Source organism: Dendrobates tinctorius, unplaced genomic scaffold (genome assembly GCF_039654945.1).
Source record: "Dendrobates tinctorius isolate UK_male_01 unplaced genomic scaffold, ASM3965494v1 ptg000035l, whole genome shotgun sequence".
Lineage (NCBI taxonomy): Eukaryota > Metazoa > Chordata > Amphibia > Anura > Dendrobatidae > Dendrobates > Dendrobates tinctorius.
This window is the reverse complement of record NW_027361703.1, coordinates 71,481,645-71,499,080: the sequence shown is the minus strand read 5'-3', so window position 1 is coordinate 71,499,080 and position 17,436 is coordinate 71,481,645. Positions and strand designations below refer to the sequence as shown.

At 50.0% G+C, this 17,436-nt stretch overlaps 1 protein-coding gene across 1 annotated transcript in view; it reads right to left on the bottom strand.

The window, feature by feature from the left end:
* Positions 1-17,436, bottom strand: part of DNAJC2 (DnaJ heat shock protein family (Hsp40) member C2) — an 89,338-nt gene that overhangs the window by 9,000 nt on the left and 62,902 nt on the right. The window contains exons 14-15 of the mRNA XM_073573636.1: positions 17,083-17,183; positions 15,903-16,013 (exon numbers count right to left, since the gene is read on the bottom strand). Of these exons, the coding sequence (XP_073429737.1) occupies positions 15,903-16,013; positions 17,083-17,183 (212 nt within the window). The remainder of the gene's footprint in view (positions 1-15,902; positions 16,014-17,082; positions 17,184-17,436) is intronic.

The window sequence follows — 17,436 nt, the reverse complement described above, 5'->3', positions numbered from 1 at the left end:
TTGTGAAAGTATTCGGCCCCCTGGAACTTTTCAACCTTTTCCCACATATGCTTCAAACATAAAAATACTAAATGTAAATTTTTGGTGAAGAATCAAGTGGAACACAATTGTGAAGTTGAATCAAATTTATTGGTTATTTTAAATTTTTGTGGAAATTCAAAAGCTGTAAAGTGGGGCATGCAATATTATTCAGCCCCTTTACTTTCAGTGCAGCAAACTCACTCCAGAAGTTCATTGTGGATCTTGGAATGATCCAATGTTGTCCTAAATGACTCATGATGATAAATATAATCCACCTGGGTGTAATCGGGCTTCCATATCAATGCACCTGCTCTGTGATAGTCTCAGGGTTCTGTTTAAAGCACAGAGAGCATCATGAAGACCAAGGAACACAACAGGCAGGTCCATGATACTGTTGTGGAGAAGTTTAAAGCCAGATTTGGATACAAAATGATTTCCAAAACTTTAAACATCCCAAGGAGCACTGTGCAAGCGATCACATTGAAATGGAAGGAGTATCATGCCACTGCAAATCTACCAAGACCCGGCCGTTCCTCTAAACTTTCATCTCAAACAAGGAGAAGACTGATCAGAGATGCAGCCAAGAGACCAATGATCACGCTGGATGAACTGCAGAGATCTACAGCTGAGGTGAGATAGTCTGTCCATAGGACAACAATCAGTTGTACACTGCACAAATCTGGCTTTTATGGAAGAGTGGCAAGAAGAAAGCCATTTCTCAAAGATATCCATAAAAAGTGTCATTTAAAGTTTGCAACAAGCCACCTGGCAAGCCACCTGGGAGAGACACCAAACATGTGGAAGAAGGTGCTCTGGCCAGATGAAACCAAAATCGAACTTTTTGGCAACAATGCCAAACGATATGTTTGGCGTAAAGGCAACACAGCTCATCACCCTGAACACACCATCCCCACTGTCAAACATGGTGGTGGCAGCATCATGGTTTGGGCCTGCTTTTCTTCAGCAGGGACAGGGAAGATGGTTAAAATTGATGGGAAGATGGATGGAGCCAAATACAGGACCATTCTTGAAGAAAACCTGTTGGAGTCTGCAAAAGACCCGAGACTGGTACGGAGATTTGTCTTCCAACAAGACAATGATCCCAAACAAAGCAAAATCTACAATGGAATGGTTCACAAATAAACGTATCCAGGTGTTAGAATGGCCAAGTCAAAGCACAGACCTGCATCCAATCGAGAATCTGTGGAAAGAGCTGAAAACTGCTGTTCACAAACTATCTCCATCAAACCTCACTGAGCTTGAGCTGTTTGCCAAGGAAGAATGGGCAAGAATTTCACTCTCTCGATGTACAAAACTGATAAAGACATACCCCAAGTGACTTGCAGCTGTAATCGCAGCAAAAGGTGGTGCAACAAAGTATTAAGTTAAAGGGGCCGAATAATATTGCATGCCCCCACTTCTCAGTTTTCCACAAAAATTTAAAATAACCAATAAATTTCGGTCAACTTCACATTTGTGTCGTACTTGTTGATTCTTCACCAAAAAAGGAGATTTTTGTGTACTCACCGTAAAATCTCTCTCTTAGCCTTTAATTGGGGGACACAGAACCGTGGGTGTTATGCTGCTGTCCACTAGGAGGCGACACTATGCATAATCTGAAAAAGATTAACTTTGGCTCCTCCTCTGCAGTCTACACCCCTGGACGGCGTCAGCCTTCTCCAGTTTTGTGCAAAAGCATTAGGAGGAACGTAACACAAATAACATAACCATGCCTGTGAGAAGGCCACTATGTACGAGCTCAAAGAACAATATGAGAACTCAACTAACAACGACCCGTAAGGGCAACAGGGTGGGAGCTGTGTTCCCCAATTAAAGGCTAAGAGAAAGAGATTTTACGGTGAGTACACAAAAATCTCCTTTACTCTGTCGCCTAATTGGTAGACACAGAACCGTGCGACGTCCCAAAGCAGTCCCTGGGTGGGAAGCAGTGGACGAATATTGTGCTGACAGTCCCCTAGATTTGGGGTACTGCTGCCTGCAGGACCCGTCTACCCAGGCTCGCATCCGCTGAGGACTGAGTATGCACTCTGTAGTGTTTTGTAAATGTGTGCATGCTAGTCCAAGTGGCTGCCTACTTGATGTGATACACTTGATGTGCCGAGGCTTGATGCCGAATGGCCCAAGAGGCTCCTACCGCCCGCGTAGAGTGTGCCGTGATACCGGCCGGAAGAGGAGAATTGACAAGTCGGTAAGCCTCTTGTATGGTGGACTTGATCCACCTAGCAAGGGTGGCTTTGGAAGCCGGTAGACCCTTGCGAACGCCTTCTGGAAGAAGGAAAAGTGAATCAGACATCCGGAAGGGAGCAGTCCTAGACACGTAAATACGCAATGCCCTGACCAGGTTAAGAGCATGCAGAGCCTTCTCCACTCTATGAACAGGAACCGGGCAAAGAGATGGTAGTGAGATTTCCTCATTGAGGTGGAAGCTGGACACAACCTTCGGAAGGAAGGATGGGACTGTACGGAGAACCAACTTGTCCTGATGGAAAACCAGAAAGGGTTGTCTGCAGGAAAGTGCTGAAAGTTCGGACACCCTGCGTAGCGAGGTGATTGCCACCAGAAAGACCACCTTCTGTGACAGAAGGCTGAGTGAGACCTCCTTAAGGGGTTCGAAAGGAGGTGTCTGCAATGCTGTCAAGACCAGGTTGAGGTCCCACGTCTCCAATGGATGTTTGTAGGGGGAACCAAACGGGAAACCCCATGGAGAAAAGTCCTCACTTTCGGCTTATTAGCAATACGCCTCTGAAAGAGCACTGAAAGCGCTGACACTTGGCTCTTAAGCGAGCCCAGGGATAGCCAGGCGTCCAGGCCCGACTGAAGGAAACCGAGGATCTTTGGAAGAGAGTAGGGAAGTGGGACCTGTCCTCGAGATTCGCACCATGTGAAGAAAGCCTTCCAGGTACGATAGTAAATCCTGGCTGAAGCTGGCTTTCGAGCCCTGATCATGGTTTTAACGACGTCCGTCGAAAAACCTGCTTGGGTCAAAACCCAGGTCTCAATGGCCACGCCGTCAAATTGAGAGCCCCTGAGTTCTGGTAAAAGAACGGGCCTTGTGACAGAAGATCGGGACGTGTGGGGAGACGCCAGGGAGCGTCTGCTGTGAGTTGCACGACGTCGGCGTACCATGTACGCCTGGGCCAGTCTGGAGCGATCAGGATGGTGGGAACTCCCTCAGGACTCTGGAGATCAGTGGGAGGGGTGGAAAATTGTACAGAAGCTGGAATTGGGTCCAGTCCTGAACCAGGGCATCTGCTCCTAGCGATCGCGGGTCGCGCGTCCTGGCCATGAAATTGGGAACCTTGGGATGGGATGCCATCAGATCCACGTCCGGGGTCCCCCAGCAATGGCAGATCTGACGAAAAACTTTGGGATGGAGAGACCACTCCCCCGAGTCCATTCCTTGTCTGCTGCGATAGTCGGCTTCCCATTTGTCCACACCCGGAATGTGGACCGCAGAGAGTACCGACCTCGCATCCTCCGCCCAGTGTAGGATACGTGTTACTTCGTTCATCGCCTGAATGCTGCGGGTCCCGCCTTGATGGTTCACGTATGCCACCGCCGTGGCATTGTCCGACTGTACTCTGATATGAGAGTCTGCTAGCAAGTGATGAAAGGCTTTCAATGCCAGGAAGATGGCCCGAATTTCCAGGATGTTGATGGGCATGGTCGCTTCCATTGGTGACCACTTGCCTTGCGCTCTGTGATGTAGATGCACCGCTCCCCAACCCGTAAGGCTTGCGTCGGTGGTCAAAACCTTCCATTGACCGGAGAGAGAGGATTTTCCCCGTGCAAGCGAGGTTGGCTTGAGCCACCAGTGCAGGGACCTCCTGGTTTTCGATACTAACCGGAACTCCCTGTCGAGGGAGAACGGATTCCTGTCCCAGGACTTGAGGATGGCCATTTGAAGGGGTCTGAGGTGAAACTGGGCAAATGGTACCGCCTCTATTGCCGCTGCCATCCTGCCAAGTACTCTCATGGCATACCGGAGAGATTGGGGGGACTTGCAGAGGAGAGTGCGAACTCCCAAACGGAGGGCCAATGCCTTGTCCCTGGGGAGGATCACCAGACCCCTGGAGGTGTCGAATAGCATCCCCAGGAAGGCCAGAGACTGACTCGGGGTAGTCGAGGACTTCTGTAAATTGACTAACCATCCCAGGCGACTCAGAGTGTCGATGGTGATTGAGACGTTGACCTCGCAGTCCTTGAAGGTGGGGGCTTTGACGAGAAGGTCGTCCAGATATGGAACGACTACTATGCCCCTGGAGTGTAGAACGTCCATGGTGGCTGCCATGACCTTTGTAAATGTTCTGGGAGCCGTGGCGAGACCAAACGGGAGGACCTCAAACTGGTAATGGTCTTGGTTGATTGCGAATCTGAGAAATCTCTGATGGGCGGGAGCAATCGGTATATGCAGGTATGCATCCTGTATATCTATGGAGGCGAGAAATTCTCCTTTTTCCATGGACGCAACGATTGACCGGAGGGATTCCATGCGAAAGTGACGAACTCGAACGTACTTGTTGAGTTGCTTAAGGTCTAGTATGGGTCGGACGCTGCCTCCTTCTTGGGCACCACGAACAGATTGGAGTAGAACCCTCGGAAGCGCTCGTCTGCTGGAACCGGTACTATGACTCCTGCTTGCAGGAAGGAAGAAACCGCTTGATGGAAGGCTCGAGCTTTGAGTGGAGGCTTTGGAGGAACGGAGAGAAAGAACCTGTGCGGTGGGCTGGTAGTGAACTCGATCTTGTATCCTGAAGACACTATTTCCTTGACCCACTTGTCTTCTGTAATAGGAAGCCAGACCTGCTGAAAGAGTAGCAGTCGTGCGCCCACAAGTGGGGTGTCTTCCGGAGGGCATGAGTCAAGATGAGGGGAAAGTCTGAGCTTTTCCTCCTTTGGATTTTGCCCGGCTTGCTTTTGACTGCCAGTTCCTGTCCGGCCTCTGTGCCGCCCTTGTGTTGTCTCTGCGGGGGGAGCGGTTACGATTTTTTGCTGAGCGCGAGACGGACCAGCCTGAAGAATTCCGAAAGGATCGGAAACGAGATTGATTACGTCTTTTAAACGTGCGTTTTGGTTTTAGTTGAGGGAGAGAAGTACTTTTACCCCCAGTAGCATTGGATATCATTGTATCCAGCTTTTCACCGAAAAGACGTCCACTGAAGTACGGGAAATTTGTCAGGGACTTTTTTGAGGCCGCATCCGCCTTCCATTCTCTCAGCCAGAGAATACGCCGGATTGTGATGGCGTTTGATGCTATTCCCGCTACCCCTCTTGCAGAATCCAACGCTGCATGGACCATGTAATCTGCCACTACTGCAATTTGCACCGCCTTTTCCGCCAGCTGAGGATTTGAAGCTTGGAGGCCCTGTTGCAAGCAATTAGCCCAGGCCATAATGGCGTTGGCTACCCAAACCGAAGGAAATGCGGGAGCCAGAGAGGCACCTGCCGCTTCGAAGATTGAACGCGCCATGCGTTCTACCTGTCTGTCTGCTGCGTCTTTGAGGGTTGAGATGTCCGGCAGTGAGAGAAGCGTTTATGCTGCCAGCCTAGAGACTGGGGGGTCCACTTCAGGCGGATCTGTCCAATCCTTAGTGTCCTTCTGTGGGAAGAGGTACTTTGCTTCCAAGTATTTGCGATTGGCGAGTTTTTTCTCAGGCTGCGAAAAATGCTTAGAAAGTATTTTTTGAAATTCCGGGTGATTAGGGAAGACCTTAGATGGTTTCTGAACACTCTCGAAGGAAATCTTGTGTTCTGGTGCTTCCGGGGTTGGATCAGAAATGTCCAGTACCCGAAGGATGGAAGAGATTATATCCTCAACTAGCGCTGTATTGCTAGGGGGACAAGGAACCAGAGTGTTCTCCGTTTCATTATCTGAGTTAGAGTCACATACTGTATGCCCTCTGAGTCTTGCACATCGCTAAGGAGCTCACTAGCGGGCGAACTAGGTCGGACGTGTTCTGTGGTCTGGGATCGTTGTGGAGATCCGAATTGTGTTTCTCTATCAGGGGACGGTCTTGGTGACCTGGAGTCACTGTGTCTCTCCCTGGAGGGGGGCGACCTAGTGCGATGTGAGGGCGCAGATGAACGCGACCTGTGGGTCCGCTTACGACTCAAACTGTCGGAAGCGGTCTGTCCCTGAGATCTTTGCTGGGTAACGTTCATAGCCGAGGCATGACCCTGCAGAGCCTGCAGTAGTGTGGAGGTCAGGTTATCTATAGACTGTGTCATAGACTGCGACATCTGAGTCGCCCATTCCGGCGCAGTAGCGGTCGCAGAAGCGTTGGTAGGGACTTCTTGGGGTTCTGACCCAGTGTTTTGGGTACAGTCCTGGCAGTGCGGGTACGTGCTGCCGCTGGGGAGAGTGGCTTTGCAGGCTGTACAGACTGCATAAAAGCAGTCTTTTCTGGTCCTTTTCCTTGAGCCCGACATAGTGTCTAGAGGCTAATTAGCAGAGGCCCTACAGGGGTATCTACGCAGAGGAAAAGGAATAGGGGAGCGTTATAGGTTATATGAACTCACAGCTGAGTACAGAGAACCCAGCTGTGATCTTACCCCACCGATGCGCCCCCTAGGTCCAGCGCCGATAAATCCCACTCCTGTGCCCCCCAGAGACCGCTGTGCTGCCTTCAGCTTCAGGTGCAGCAAGAGGGCCACCGGGTTCTGAGGTGGAGGAGGAAGGGGGCGGAGATGCTGAAAAGGGCGCGCTGAGCTATGTAAAAAGCGCGCCCTTCCTGACTCGATCCGCCCCTTCTATGACACTGCGGAGTGTCATTTTCGTCATCCGGGGGGGCGGGAATAAGGCGGCGACTTCGGCTAGGCCGAAGCCGCGGCCTAAATTTGAGACCTCATGCCCAGAAGGGCTCCAGGACAGCGCGGTTGTCCGGGATGGGGGTCGGATTCAAGCCAGACCCCCCCCGGATTGAATGGTAGGCTAGTGGTGGGGTCATGAGCGCAACCTGGGCCCTGTGGGGGGTCCCTTTGAGGCGCTATGCAGCTGGTGCTGCCGGAGAGACAGGGGCGCAGGGAGCCCTGTCTCTGACCAGTGCCATGCCTGCCTGCACCTCCCCCGGTCCCAACAGGAGCCCGCAGTTGGGCTGGGATCCCTGGACTTGTAAGTGGCCGAATGGTGCCTGATACAGGCCCTACCTGCGGTGTCTCAACCTAATGCCCCCATAGGGGGATTAGGGAGGGTGCTGCTGTCACAGTCAGGGGGCTTCATCCTATCCTCGACCTCAACCCAGAGCCCAAGGGAACTGGGGAAGGAGGGGGGGGTTCTCGACTTCGCACAGTACCCGAAGGACTGGGGAAGGAGCGACATGGGGAAGAGCCATCTCGACCTCAACCGGGCACCCCTTAATAGGGGACTGAGGAGGGAGCCATGCCGGGAGTCTCGCTGGAGACCCACTTTTCTTCATCTGTAATCCGTTGAAAAAAATCAAGGAAGAAAAAGATGGATTTTTGTTTCTTACCGTAAAATCTCTTTCTTGGAGCCTTCATTGGGGGACACAGATTACCATGGGTGTATGCTGCTGCTGCTAGGAGGCTGACACTATGCAAAACAAGAAAATTAACTCCTCCCCGGCATTATACACCCACCGACAGGCACCGAGCACCTCAGTTGGTGAAAAAGCAGTAGGAGAAGCAACGAGAAAACTCTAAACATATGTACCAACCCAACAAGGGACTCTAAGACCCAACACGGTACAACTTAAAGAGGGAGGGTGCTGTGTCCCCCAATGAAGGCTCCAAGAAAGAGATTTTACGGTAAGAACCAAAAATCCATCTTTCTTTATCGCCTTATTGGGGGACACAGATTACCATGGGACGTTCCAAAGCAGTCCCAAGGGTGGGAACAGCAAAAAGGAACGAAGGAATCGGAAAAGGCTTAGGTCGGCCGGTGAGCCACCGCCGCCTGCAGAACCTTCCTACCAACAACTGCATCAGACGAGGCCTGGGTATGAACCCTGTAGAACCTTGCAAAGGTGTGCAAGGACGACCAGGTTGCAGCCTTGCAAATTTGCATGGCCGAAGCCTGGTGACGAACAGCCCACGAAGCCGCCACAGCCCGGGTGGAGTGAGCTCTTACCCCCGGAGGGGGCCGTTTTTCCTGAAGTCGGTACGCTTCCAGAATGGTAGAACGAATCCAACGAGCGATCGTGGATTTGGATGCCGGAAGTCCTTTCTGGCGACCTTCAGAGATGACCAGCAAGGAATCAGACTGACGAAAGGAAGAGGTCCTGGCGAGATAGACACGCAGTGCTCTAACTACGTCCAGTTTGTGGAGAGACTTCTCAAGCGGATGAGAGGGAGCCGGACAAAAAGATGGAAGAATGATATCCTCATTGATATGGAAAGAGGAAACCACCTTTGGAAGAAAAGAAGGAACGGGCCTGAGGACGGCCTTATCCTGATGGAGAATCAGGTAAGGGGAACGACATGACAAGGCCGCCAATTCAGAAACTCTTCTGATGGATGTAATGGCAATCAAAAAGGTGACCTTCCACGAGAGAAGGGACAAAGGAATGTCCTGGATAGGCTCGAACGGCGCCTTCTGGAGAGCGCTAAGAACGAGATTGAGATCCCACGGGTCTATCGGCGAATGATGAGGAGGAGCCACATGGGAGACCCCTTGGAGAAAGGTTCTGACCTGTGGCAAGGAAGCGAACTCTCTTTGGAAGAGGACAGAAAGAGCGGAGACCTGGCCCTTGAGGGTACTGAGGGACAGACCCGCTTCTAAACCAGATTGGAGAAACCCAAGAATAGATGGAATGGAAAAGGACATTGGAAAGACTTTTTATCATCGCACCAGCGGAAAAAAGCCTTCCAGTGCCTATGATAAATGCGGGAAGAGGCTGGTTTCCTGGCTCTGATCATAGTTTGAATAACCTGACTGGACAGACGTGATTCCTTCAGGATTGCGGCCTCAACGGCCATGCCGTCAAACTCAGAGACTGAGAATTCTCGTGGTAAAGGGGGCCTTGCGAGAGAAGGTCTGGACGGTCTGGAAGCCTCCAGGGGACGTCCGCGAGCATGTTCACCAGTTCCGCGTACCAAGGCCGTCTTGGCCAATCTGGAGCGACAAGAATCACTGGTACGCCTTCCGATTTTATCTTTTTGACCACTCGTGGGATCAAGGCCAGAGGCGGGAATAGGTAAGGAAGTTGAAACTGGGACCACGGAATCACCAGAGCGTCGCCGGACGCTAGGCCCTGACGACTCAGAAAGTCGGCTGCCCAATTTTCCACCCCTGGAATATGAACGGCGGATATTGCCGGAACGTAACGTTCTGCCCAGCGGAATATCTTGGCCACTTCTGACATTACTTGCTTGCTGCGCGTGCCCCCCTGATGGTTTATGTACGCCACGGCCGTGGCATTGTCCGACTGAATACGGACCGGCTTGCCGGAGAGGAGAAGCTGCCAGTGAAGAAGGGCCAGGAAGATTGCTCTGATCTCCAGAATATTGCTCTGATATCCAGAAGATTGATTGAGAGGAGAGTCTCCTGTGGGTTCCAGCGTCCTTGGGCCGCTTTCTGATGGAACACGGCTCCCCATCCCAGAAGACTGGCATCGGTTGTGATGACTTGCCACAGATGCGGAAGGACCTCCCTTGGAGAACTGACGCTGGCAGTAACCACCAAGTGAGAGATTGCCTCACTCTGAGAGGGAGCAGAATATGACGGTCCAAGGACATCGTGGTCTTGTCCCAGGCTGAAAGCAGAGACAGCTGAAGGGGGCGAAGATGAAACTGCGCAAAGGGCACTGCTTCCATGGAAGCCACCATTTTGCCCAGAACCTTCATGCAGGACCGAATGGGAATGGGAGTTGGCCTCTTGAGAATTCTGATGCCTTTGGAAAGAGCCGCAATCTTTTCCCTCGGAAGAAACACTCGGGCTAGCTCCGTGTCGAATTCCATGCCCAGAAAGGTCAGACGCTGAATGGGGATCAGAATGGACTTCTCCCTGTTGACTAGCCAACCGAGGCGGTCGAGAGTGTCCAGAGTGATCTGAAGACTCTGGAGGCAGTCCTGACGAGACGAGCCCTTGATCAAAAGATCGTCCAGATAAGGAATGATGAGAATCCCTCTGGAGCGAAGGATGGCCATGAAGCTAGGCCGAAAGGAAGAGCCGTGAACTGATAGTGGTCTCCCTGAACCGCAAAACGAAGATACTTCTGACGTTGCACACAAACCGGAATGTGCAGGTAGGCGTCCCGAATGTCCACAGAGCAGAGGAATTCCCCGGGCTCCATGGAGGCAATCACCGACCGAAGAAACTCCATTTTGAAATGAAGAATCTTCACGTGGTGATTGAGCAACTTGAGGTCCAGAATTGGACGAAGGGAGCCGTCTTTCTTCGGGACTACGAAGAGATTCGAGTAAAACCCGGAAAAACGTTTGTTTGAGGGAACGGGAACAATCACTCCGGTGGAAAGAAGGGAGGCAATGGCCTGGAGAAACCCCGGAGTCTGGGACCGCTGTCGCGGAGGCCGAGACCGAAAAAAACGTCTGTTCGGGGGGAAGCAAATTCGATCTTGTAGCCGGATGCAACGATTTCTCTGACCCAAGCGTCGTCGACAACAGACAGCCAAGCATCCACGAAAAAGGAAAGTCTGCCTCCCACCCTGGAAGAACTTCCAGGTGGGGGTGACCCGTCACTTGGAAGAAAACCTGCCGGAGCTGGTGCCTGAAGCCCTGGAATATTGTCCTCTAGATCTCCAGTGGGGAGCTGGTTTGTAGGATGGCTTTTTCTGTTCTCGCTCTCTAGTGGCAGATGAGCGATCCTGCTGGCCAGATCTGTCCGTGGACGAGAAGGGACGAAAGGGCCTAAACGGGCGAAAACCCCTTCTATTAAGGAAACGTCGTTGGCGAGACTGGGGAAGAGAGGTGCTTTTACCGCCAGTGGCATCGGAGATTAGCTGGTCCAGCTTGGCTCCAAAGAGCCTAGAACCGTGGAATGGCAGATTAGTAAGGGACTTTTTTGAAGTGGTATCCGCATTCCATGACTTTAGCCAAAGAACTCGGCGAATAGCTACTATGTTGCTATTTGCCCTGGCCACGCACCCGGCTGCATCCAAGGAGGCGGCCAAAAGGTATTTACCCGCATGGTTAATCTGATCTGCAAGATCTGCCAACTCGTCCTGAGGAGCTGTTGCCAATATGCCCCTGCGAAGGATTTTTGCCCAAGCGGATATGACTTTCATTACCCAGGCTGATGCGAAAATAGGACAGAGAGAGGCGCTGGATGCCTCAAAAATTGACTTAGCCAGAGATTCGATCTGCCTGTCCGTAGGATCTTTAAGCGATGCCCCATCTGGTAGAGATAGCACCGTTTTGGAGGCTATCCGGGAAACCGGGGGGATCCACCTCAGGAGCCTTGGCCCATTTTGTGAGCAGGTCTGCCTCAAAGGAGTACAGCACGTCTAAGTACTTGCGGCCTGAGAAACGTTGCTCAGGGCGCTCCCAGTGTTTGGCCAAAGTAGTATTGAAATCTTTGTGATTGGGAAAGGTCCGAGACGGAGGTCTTGCTCGTTTAAGGAGTACAGAGCATTCCTGAGGGGGAGCCTTGTCCTGCTTAATTTTAAGGGTTTGAAAAATAGACGAAATGAGACTATCGACCATGTCCCGCGTTTTAGAAACATTGTCTGCTTTTGAACTCGATTCCGATTGAGAGTCATCGCCAGACCTGGAGTCGCCCTCGGAGGAAGGAGAATGCAACCTGACAGGCTCAGAGGGACCCTGCGAGCTAGAGGACGAGGTAGACAGATCCCGCTTCCTAGAGCTCCTGCTTTGTCTGTCTCTCGGAAGGTCGTGGTCAGGAGCGGACGACTCACCCTGAGAGGCGGTCGGCGCGCAGGTGGCAGTAGACAGCTGTGGAAGTCGTTCCAAGACCTGGACCAGCGACTGGGAAACCTTAGTCAAGTCCGAGACCGACTGAGACATTACAATGGCCCACTCCGGGGGAGGTTGAGCGTCCTCAGCCCGGGACTCTGCGTGCTCCTGGGATGCAGACATTGCGGAAGGACTGCAGGACGGGCAAAAGGGGGACGGGCGACCCGAAGCCCACTTCTTTTTACAGCGCACACAGGCGTAATCAGTAGCGGTGGGCCTGAAGCAGAGATCCCTTGAAGGATTGGGCATAAGTAAAAATGCGTTGAGAGACCGCAATAGGTCGTGAGAAAACTGCAGAGGGGAGCTAATTAGCGCCACAGTGTAGAGCCTACCCAGATTCAGATGAGCAGCCGAATGCTGAAGTGTCCCCCAAACAGCGCAGGAAGAGAGATGAGGAACCAGGAAACACCCGATAAGGAAGGGGCGGAGCTTTGCAGCTGTGCCGCGATTGGAGAAAAGCGGAGGAGGCTGGAGTAACAAAGTGAAAGGAGCCCTGCGATGGGGTAGAAAAGGGCGCGCAGTAAAGCGCGCTCAGAACAGAGGAGGAGCGCGCTGAGGCGCCTGAACGAAAGCGAAAGTGAAACTGACATGGACTCCGGACGCTGCAGCCCCGCACTGCCTGAACCGATGAAACCACTCCGGGGGGCGATATAAGCGCTGGTAGGATACTGCGCTGAGGGCGGACGACTCCCCCTATGCTCACTGACCTGTCCCCTGGAAGCTCACCGGAAGGGAGACGCGCGGCTGAGAGGTCGGCGCGCGGCATGCAGAGGAGAAGGGGTGGGAGATTCAAATCTGGGCATCTAGTTATGCAGAGGCAGGCAGGCTGGGTATGATGTGGGGCCTGGAGGGATCGTACAGGCACTTACCTGACGTCCCTGAAGAGGCTGTCACGGGCCCATGGTGAAAGCCACTGGAGAAGATCCTCTATGCCCACATCTTGCAGAAGACGGCGTAGACCTCCTGCGACCGCCGTCTTCCTCTCAGCCCTGTCCAGAGAGAGGGGTGAGGAGGGGAATTGGCAAGGACCAGCCACCGGTCCACAGCCCCTAGCACCGGAAGGTGATAGGGCCAAAGTCCTGCCTGCGGAACTGAGAGGTGCGATGTGGATGACACCACACTGCTCGCTCAGCCGCCTGATATGGGAAATCAGGGTGAAGCTACACCCTGTTTCCTGACGGAGAACCTGAAAAATAAAGCGAAAAGATTAAAAGGTTCAACTGGAAACCTAAAAGAAAAAAGGAATATTAATAAGAGCGGATCTGGGGAGATCCCGGTCCGCCTCCTACAGACACTAAGCACAAACTGAGGTGCTCGGTGCCTGTCGGTGGGTGTATACTGCCGGGGAGGAGCTAATTTTCTTGTTTTGCATAGTGTCAGCCTCCTAGCAGCAGCAGCATACACCCATGGTAATCTGTGTCCCCCAATAAGGCGATAAAGAAAAACGGATTAAAAAAAAAAATCTTAGGTGTGCCTCCTTGCGACACTAAGCAAAAACTGGAGAAGGCTGACGCCATCCAGGGGTGTATACTGCAGAGCCAAAGTTAATCTTTTTCAGATTTTGCATAGTGTCGCCTCCTAGTGGACAGCAGCATAACACCCACAGTTCGGTGTCCCCCAATTAGGCGACAGAGTAATGTACATTTGGTATCTTTATGTGTGAAGCATGATATGTGGGAAAAGGTTAAAGTTCCAGGGGGCCGAATACTTTCGCAAGGCACTGTAGCTCTGTTAAAGGGAACTTGTCACCCCCTCCATGCAATTTTAAGTAAAAGAGCCACCTTGTGCAGCACTAATACTGCATTCTGTCAATTCTTTTTTAAAATTGTTCAGACATACCTGATATTTGACAGGGGGCAGGTCTTTCCCCATTTGACCTAGACGCCTCACATCCATCACTCATGTCTTCCTGCGTTGTTTGCTCCGCCTCTTCATTTTTCTTTTCAAATCCTGGCGCTTGCGCTGTAGTATGTATTCTGGGGCATGCGCAGTGACCGCTGCCTGTCCTCTCTCATAACTTCCTGGCCTTCCTATCGCGCGGCCAGAGATCCCGCCCCGCAGTCGCTTATGATTTATTCACACTGCGGAGCTGGGAATCTTGGGCATGCGCAGTAGTTATCTGCGGCTCTCATGCCCAAGATTCCCAGCCCCGCAGTGTGAATAAATCATAAACGACTGCGGGGCGGGATCTCTGGCCGCACGTCCATGCAGGCGCGATAGGAAGGCCAGGAAGCGGTCACTGCACATGCCCCAGAATGCATACTACAGCGCAGGCGCCAGGATTTGAAAAGAAAAATGAAGAGGCGGAGCAAACAACGCAGGAAGACATGAGTGACGAATGTGAGGCGTCTCAGTCAGATGGGGAAAGACCTGCCTCCCTGTCAAATATCAGGTATGCTTGACCAATTTTAAATAAAGATTATTTCTGCGGTGGAAGGTACCCTAAATAAAAGAGCCACCTTGACAGAGTGCAGCATTAGTGCTGTACAAGGTGGCTCTTTTACTTTTCAGATTTTATCTGTATAAATAAAGGTTAAGTTTTATATCCCAATTTGCTTAATAATATACTATAAGCTTGATTGGCAAAATAGGGCCCCCGCTCATAAATATCACCTTCCAACAAGACAATGTCATTGTCTTGTTGGAAGGTGATAGGAGTGGCTTCAGAACAACTCTGTGACCATTCTTGACTGGCCCAGCCAGAGCCCTGACCTAAACCCTATTGAGCATCTCTGGAGAGACCTGAAAATGGCTGTCCACCAACATTCACCATCCAACCTGACGGAACTGGAGAAGATCCCCAAATCCAGGTGAGAAAAACTTGTGGCAACATTCCCAAGAAGACTCATGGCTACTAGCTCAAAAGGGTGCTTCTACTCAGTACTGAGCAAAGGGTCTGAATACTTATGACCATGTGATATTTCAGTTTTTCTTTTTTAATAAATTTGCAAAAATGTCTACATTTCTGGTTCTTTTCAGTCAAGATGGGGTGCAGAGTGTACAATAATGAGACAAAATGAACTTTTTTGAATTTACCAAATGGCTGCAGTGAAACAGAGTGAAAAATTTAAAGAATATGGACAAATTATAGGGGACAGACAAAAACTTTCTGCTAAAGAATACAAACTGCCAAAAAAAAGTGCCCAAAGACATCCATATCATTTAAAAGGGATATTCCAGCCTATAAAATTTTCTGAATAAATGTACATTATATGCGTTTTGTCTCATCTCCAAACCCTTCATATTGACAAAGATCTGAATCCTGCCCCTATGCCATCTGCTGTACTGTAACTTGATTCATGCCCCCTTCCATACACATCAATCTTACATGTCAGGATTGGAATTAGACTTCGTTAACCTTAAATGAACATCTATGCTCCCAGATAGAAAACCTCTAATATGCAAAATTGCAGAAGGTATTTTTCAGTCACATCTCTTCTCATATTACACATTTTATTAACACTGAATATCAGCTTTTTAACTTAAAAATTAGGTGACAATTTCTTTATGAATGTATAGTCTCAACTTCCAATTCCAATGAGCATTAAATTCCATCTTCAGCAGTACACTGCATCCCAGTTTTCTGACTGCTGGGGAATGCTTTGAATGACAGCTCACATCAGCAACAAAAGTGACTACTGGCCTGTGCACCTTCCTTTATATAACGCTACCTGCCTCCACCACGTCAGAAGCGATAGTAGGTGGTGTGGGGGATTTATAAGATTTCAAGTAGTCTTTGGCAAGGTGGGAATATGTGCAATTTCAAGCAGTCTTTATATCTGGTTGCAAATGGAGAGCTATGTTGGCAGCAGTTGCAGCCAAATGTGCATCGAGATCTGGACTAAGGAGGTATCGTAGGAATTATGGCATATTGACCTATAAAGCAATACTTCTGGATGACTATGGAAAATGAAGTTTACAGGCTCCCTTAAACTGTATCGGCCTGTACCTTTGGCCAGTCAGTGACTTACCTTCAAACCGCTCAGATGGAATAGCATTGTCTACAGACTGAGCTACAACTTTATGTTCCTTCTTGAATTTATCAAAAGCTTTCTTATTAATGTCGTCCTTTTGCTGAGGATCTGCAGTAAAAGTAAATTAATGTTAATCTTCAGCAGACACGTAATTTATGTATTCCGGTAATCTCACTAGTGTTTGGGGGTAACAATATTCTGTCCCCAGCAAATTAAAACTTTGGGTCATTATGTGTTTTTTCTTTACGTTTTTTATTTTGTTCTGGTATTCACTGACGGTTTTTGCGACATTTTCTTCAAACTGACATAGTTTATGAATCTTACAAAATTTGAGCAATGCTCAGTGTAAAAATCACTAAGGGTATGTTTCCACTGTCCGGATTACATCAGGATTTGCTGCGGATTGGACGCTGTGTACAGCCGCAGCATCCAATCCACAGCGTCCAGATGTTACAGCATAGTGGAGTGGATTTTAAAGGGAATCTGTCACCTAATTTTCGGCCTATCAACTGCGGCCACAGCCATCAAGGGCTTATCCACAGCATTCTGGGGTTTACATTTTACCTCTGATCACAGCTGAGCGCTCATGGTGTCTTGTGACAGCGTGGGAACGGCGGCTCACTGACCGGCGGTGAAATCATCCCCGCCAATCAGAAGCGGTGTTTGCCAAACAACTGACAACATGGCAAACACCCGATGTTCGTGCAGCCGAACCCAAACAGTAACACGGACTTCCTTGAAGAAGTCGTGTTCGGTGTCCGTGCCTGAACAGTAGGTGTTCGATACGGACGCCAAACTTTAATGTTCGGGTTCGCCCATCTCTAGTTGCTACATCACAATAGTGCAGGTGAATGAGGCCACATTGTGATCCCACAGGATATCATTGCAAAAAACCCAACTAGTTTTGTCGCAATGTGACCCCATTCACTTGTATTATGTTGTGATGTAATAAAGTCATATGTGGATTTGTGTCATTAACATATTGTAGCCCCAGCCCAATGTTTGGGATAAACACCAGGCAGACACAAGTGCCTATGCAGAGGAGTCCATGTGCCTATGTCAACAGAGTATGGGATACAGATCTCACGAGTCTACTATTGCCCCATCAAACTACAGAGGTCGCAAAGGTACGATTTATCACCTATCCTATATCAAGTAAGACAATTAGAAGACTTACCCAGCTTTTGTAGGGATTTGGCCTTATTTATTACATCCTTTGCAGTCCTTTTTATTCCAGAAACAGAGTGCAAGTTCATATAATTGGCAATAACTTCCCACCTGCATAATAAAATGAATTGGAATAGCTTAACTTCACGATGTATCATTATGCAGAGGGTACGTAATGCCTACGAGACGGAAAACAAGTCTGTAAAATACCCATTTAATGTCTAAGAAATATATGCAGGAAATGTATTTTGATCCACTAGAAACAAGGGTAGTCTCTAGGATTCTAGAATTTGGTTTCTTGAACTACATCCATCAAGCCACTTTTTGCAGACTGATCCCATGTCAGACATTAAACGACAATTGT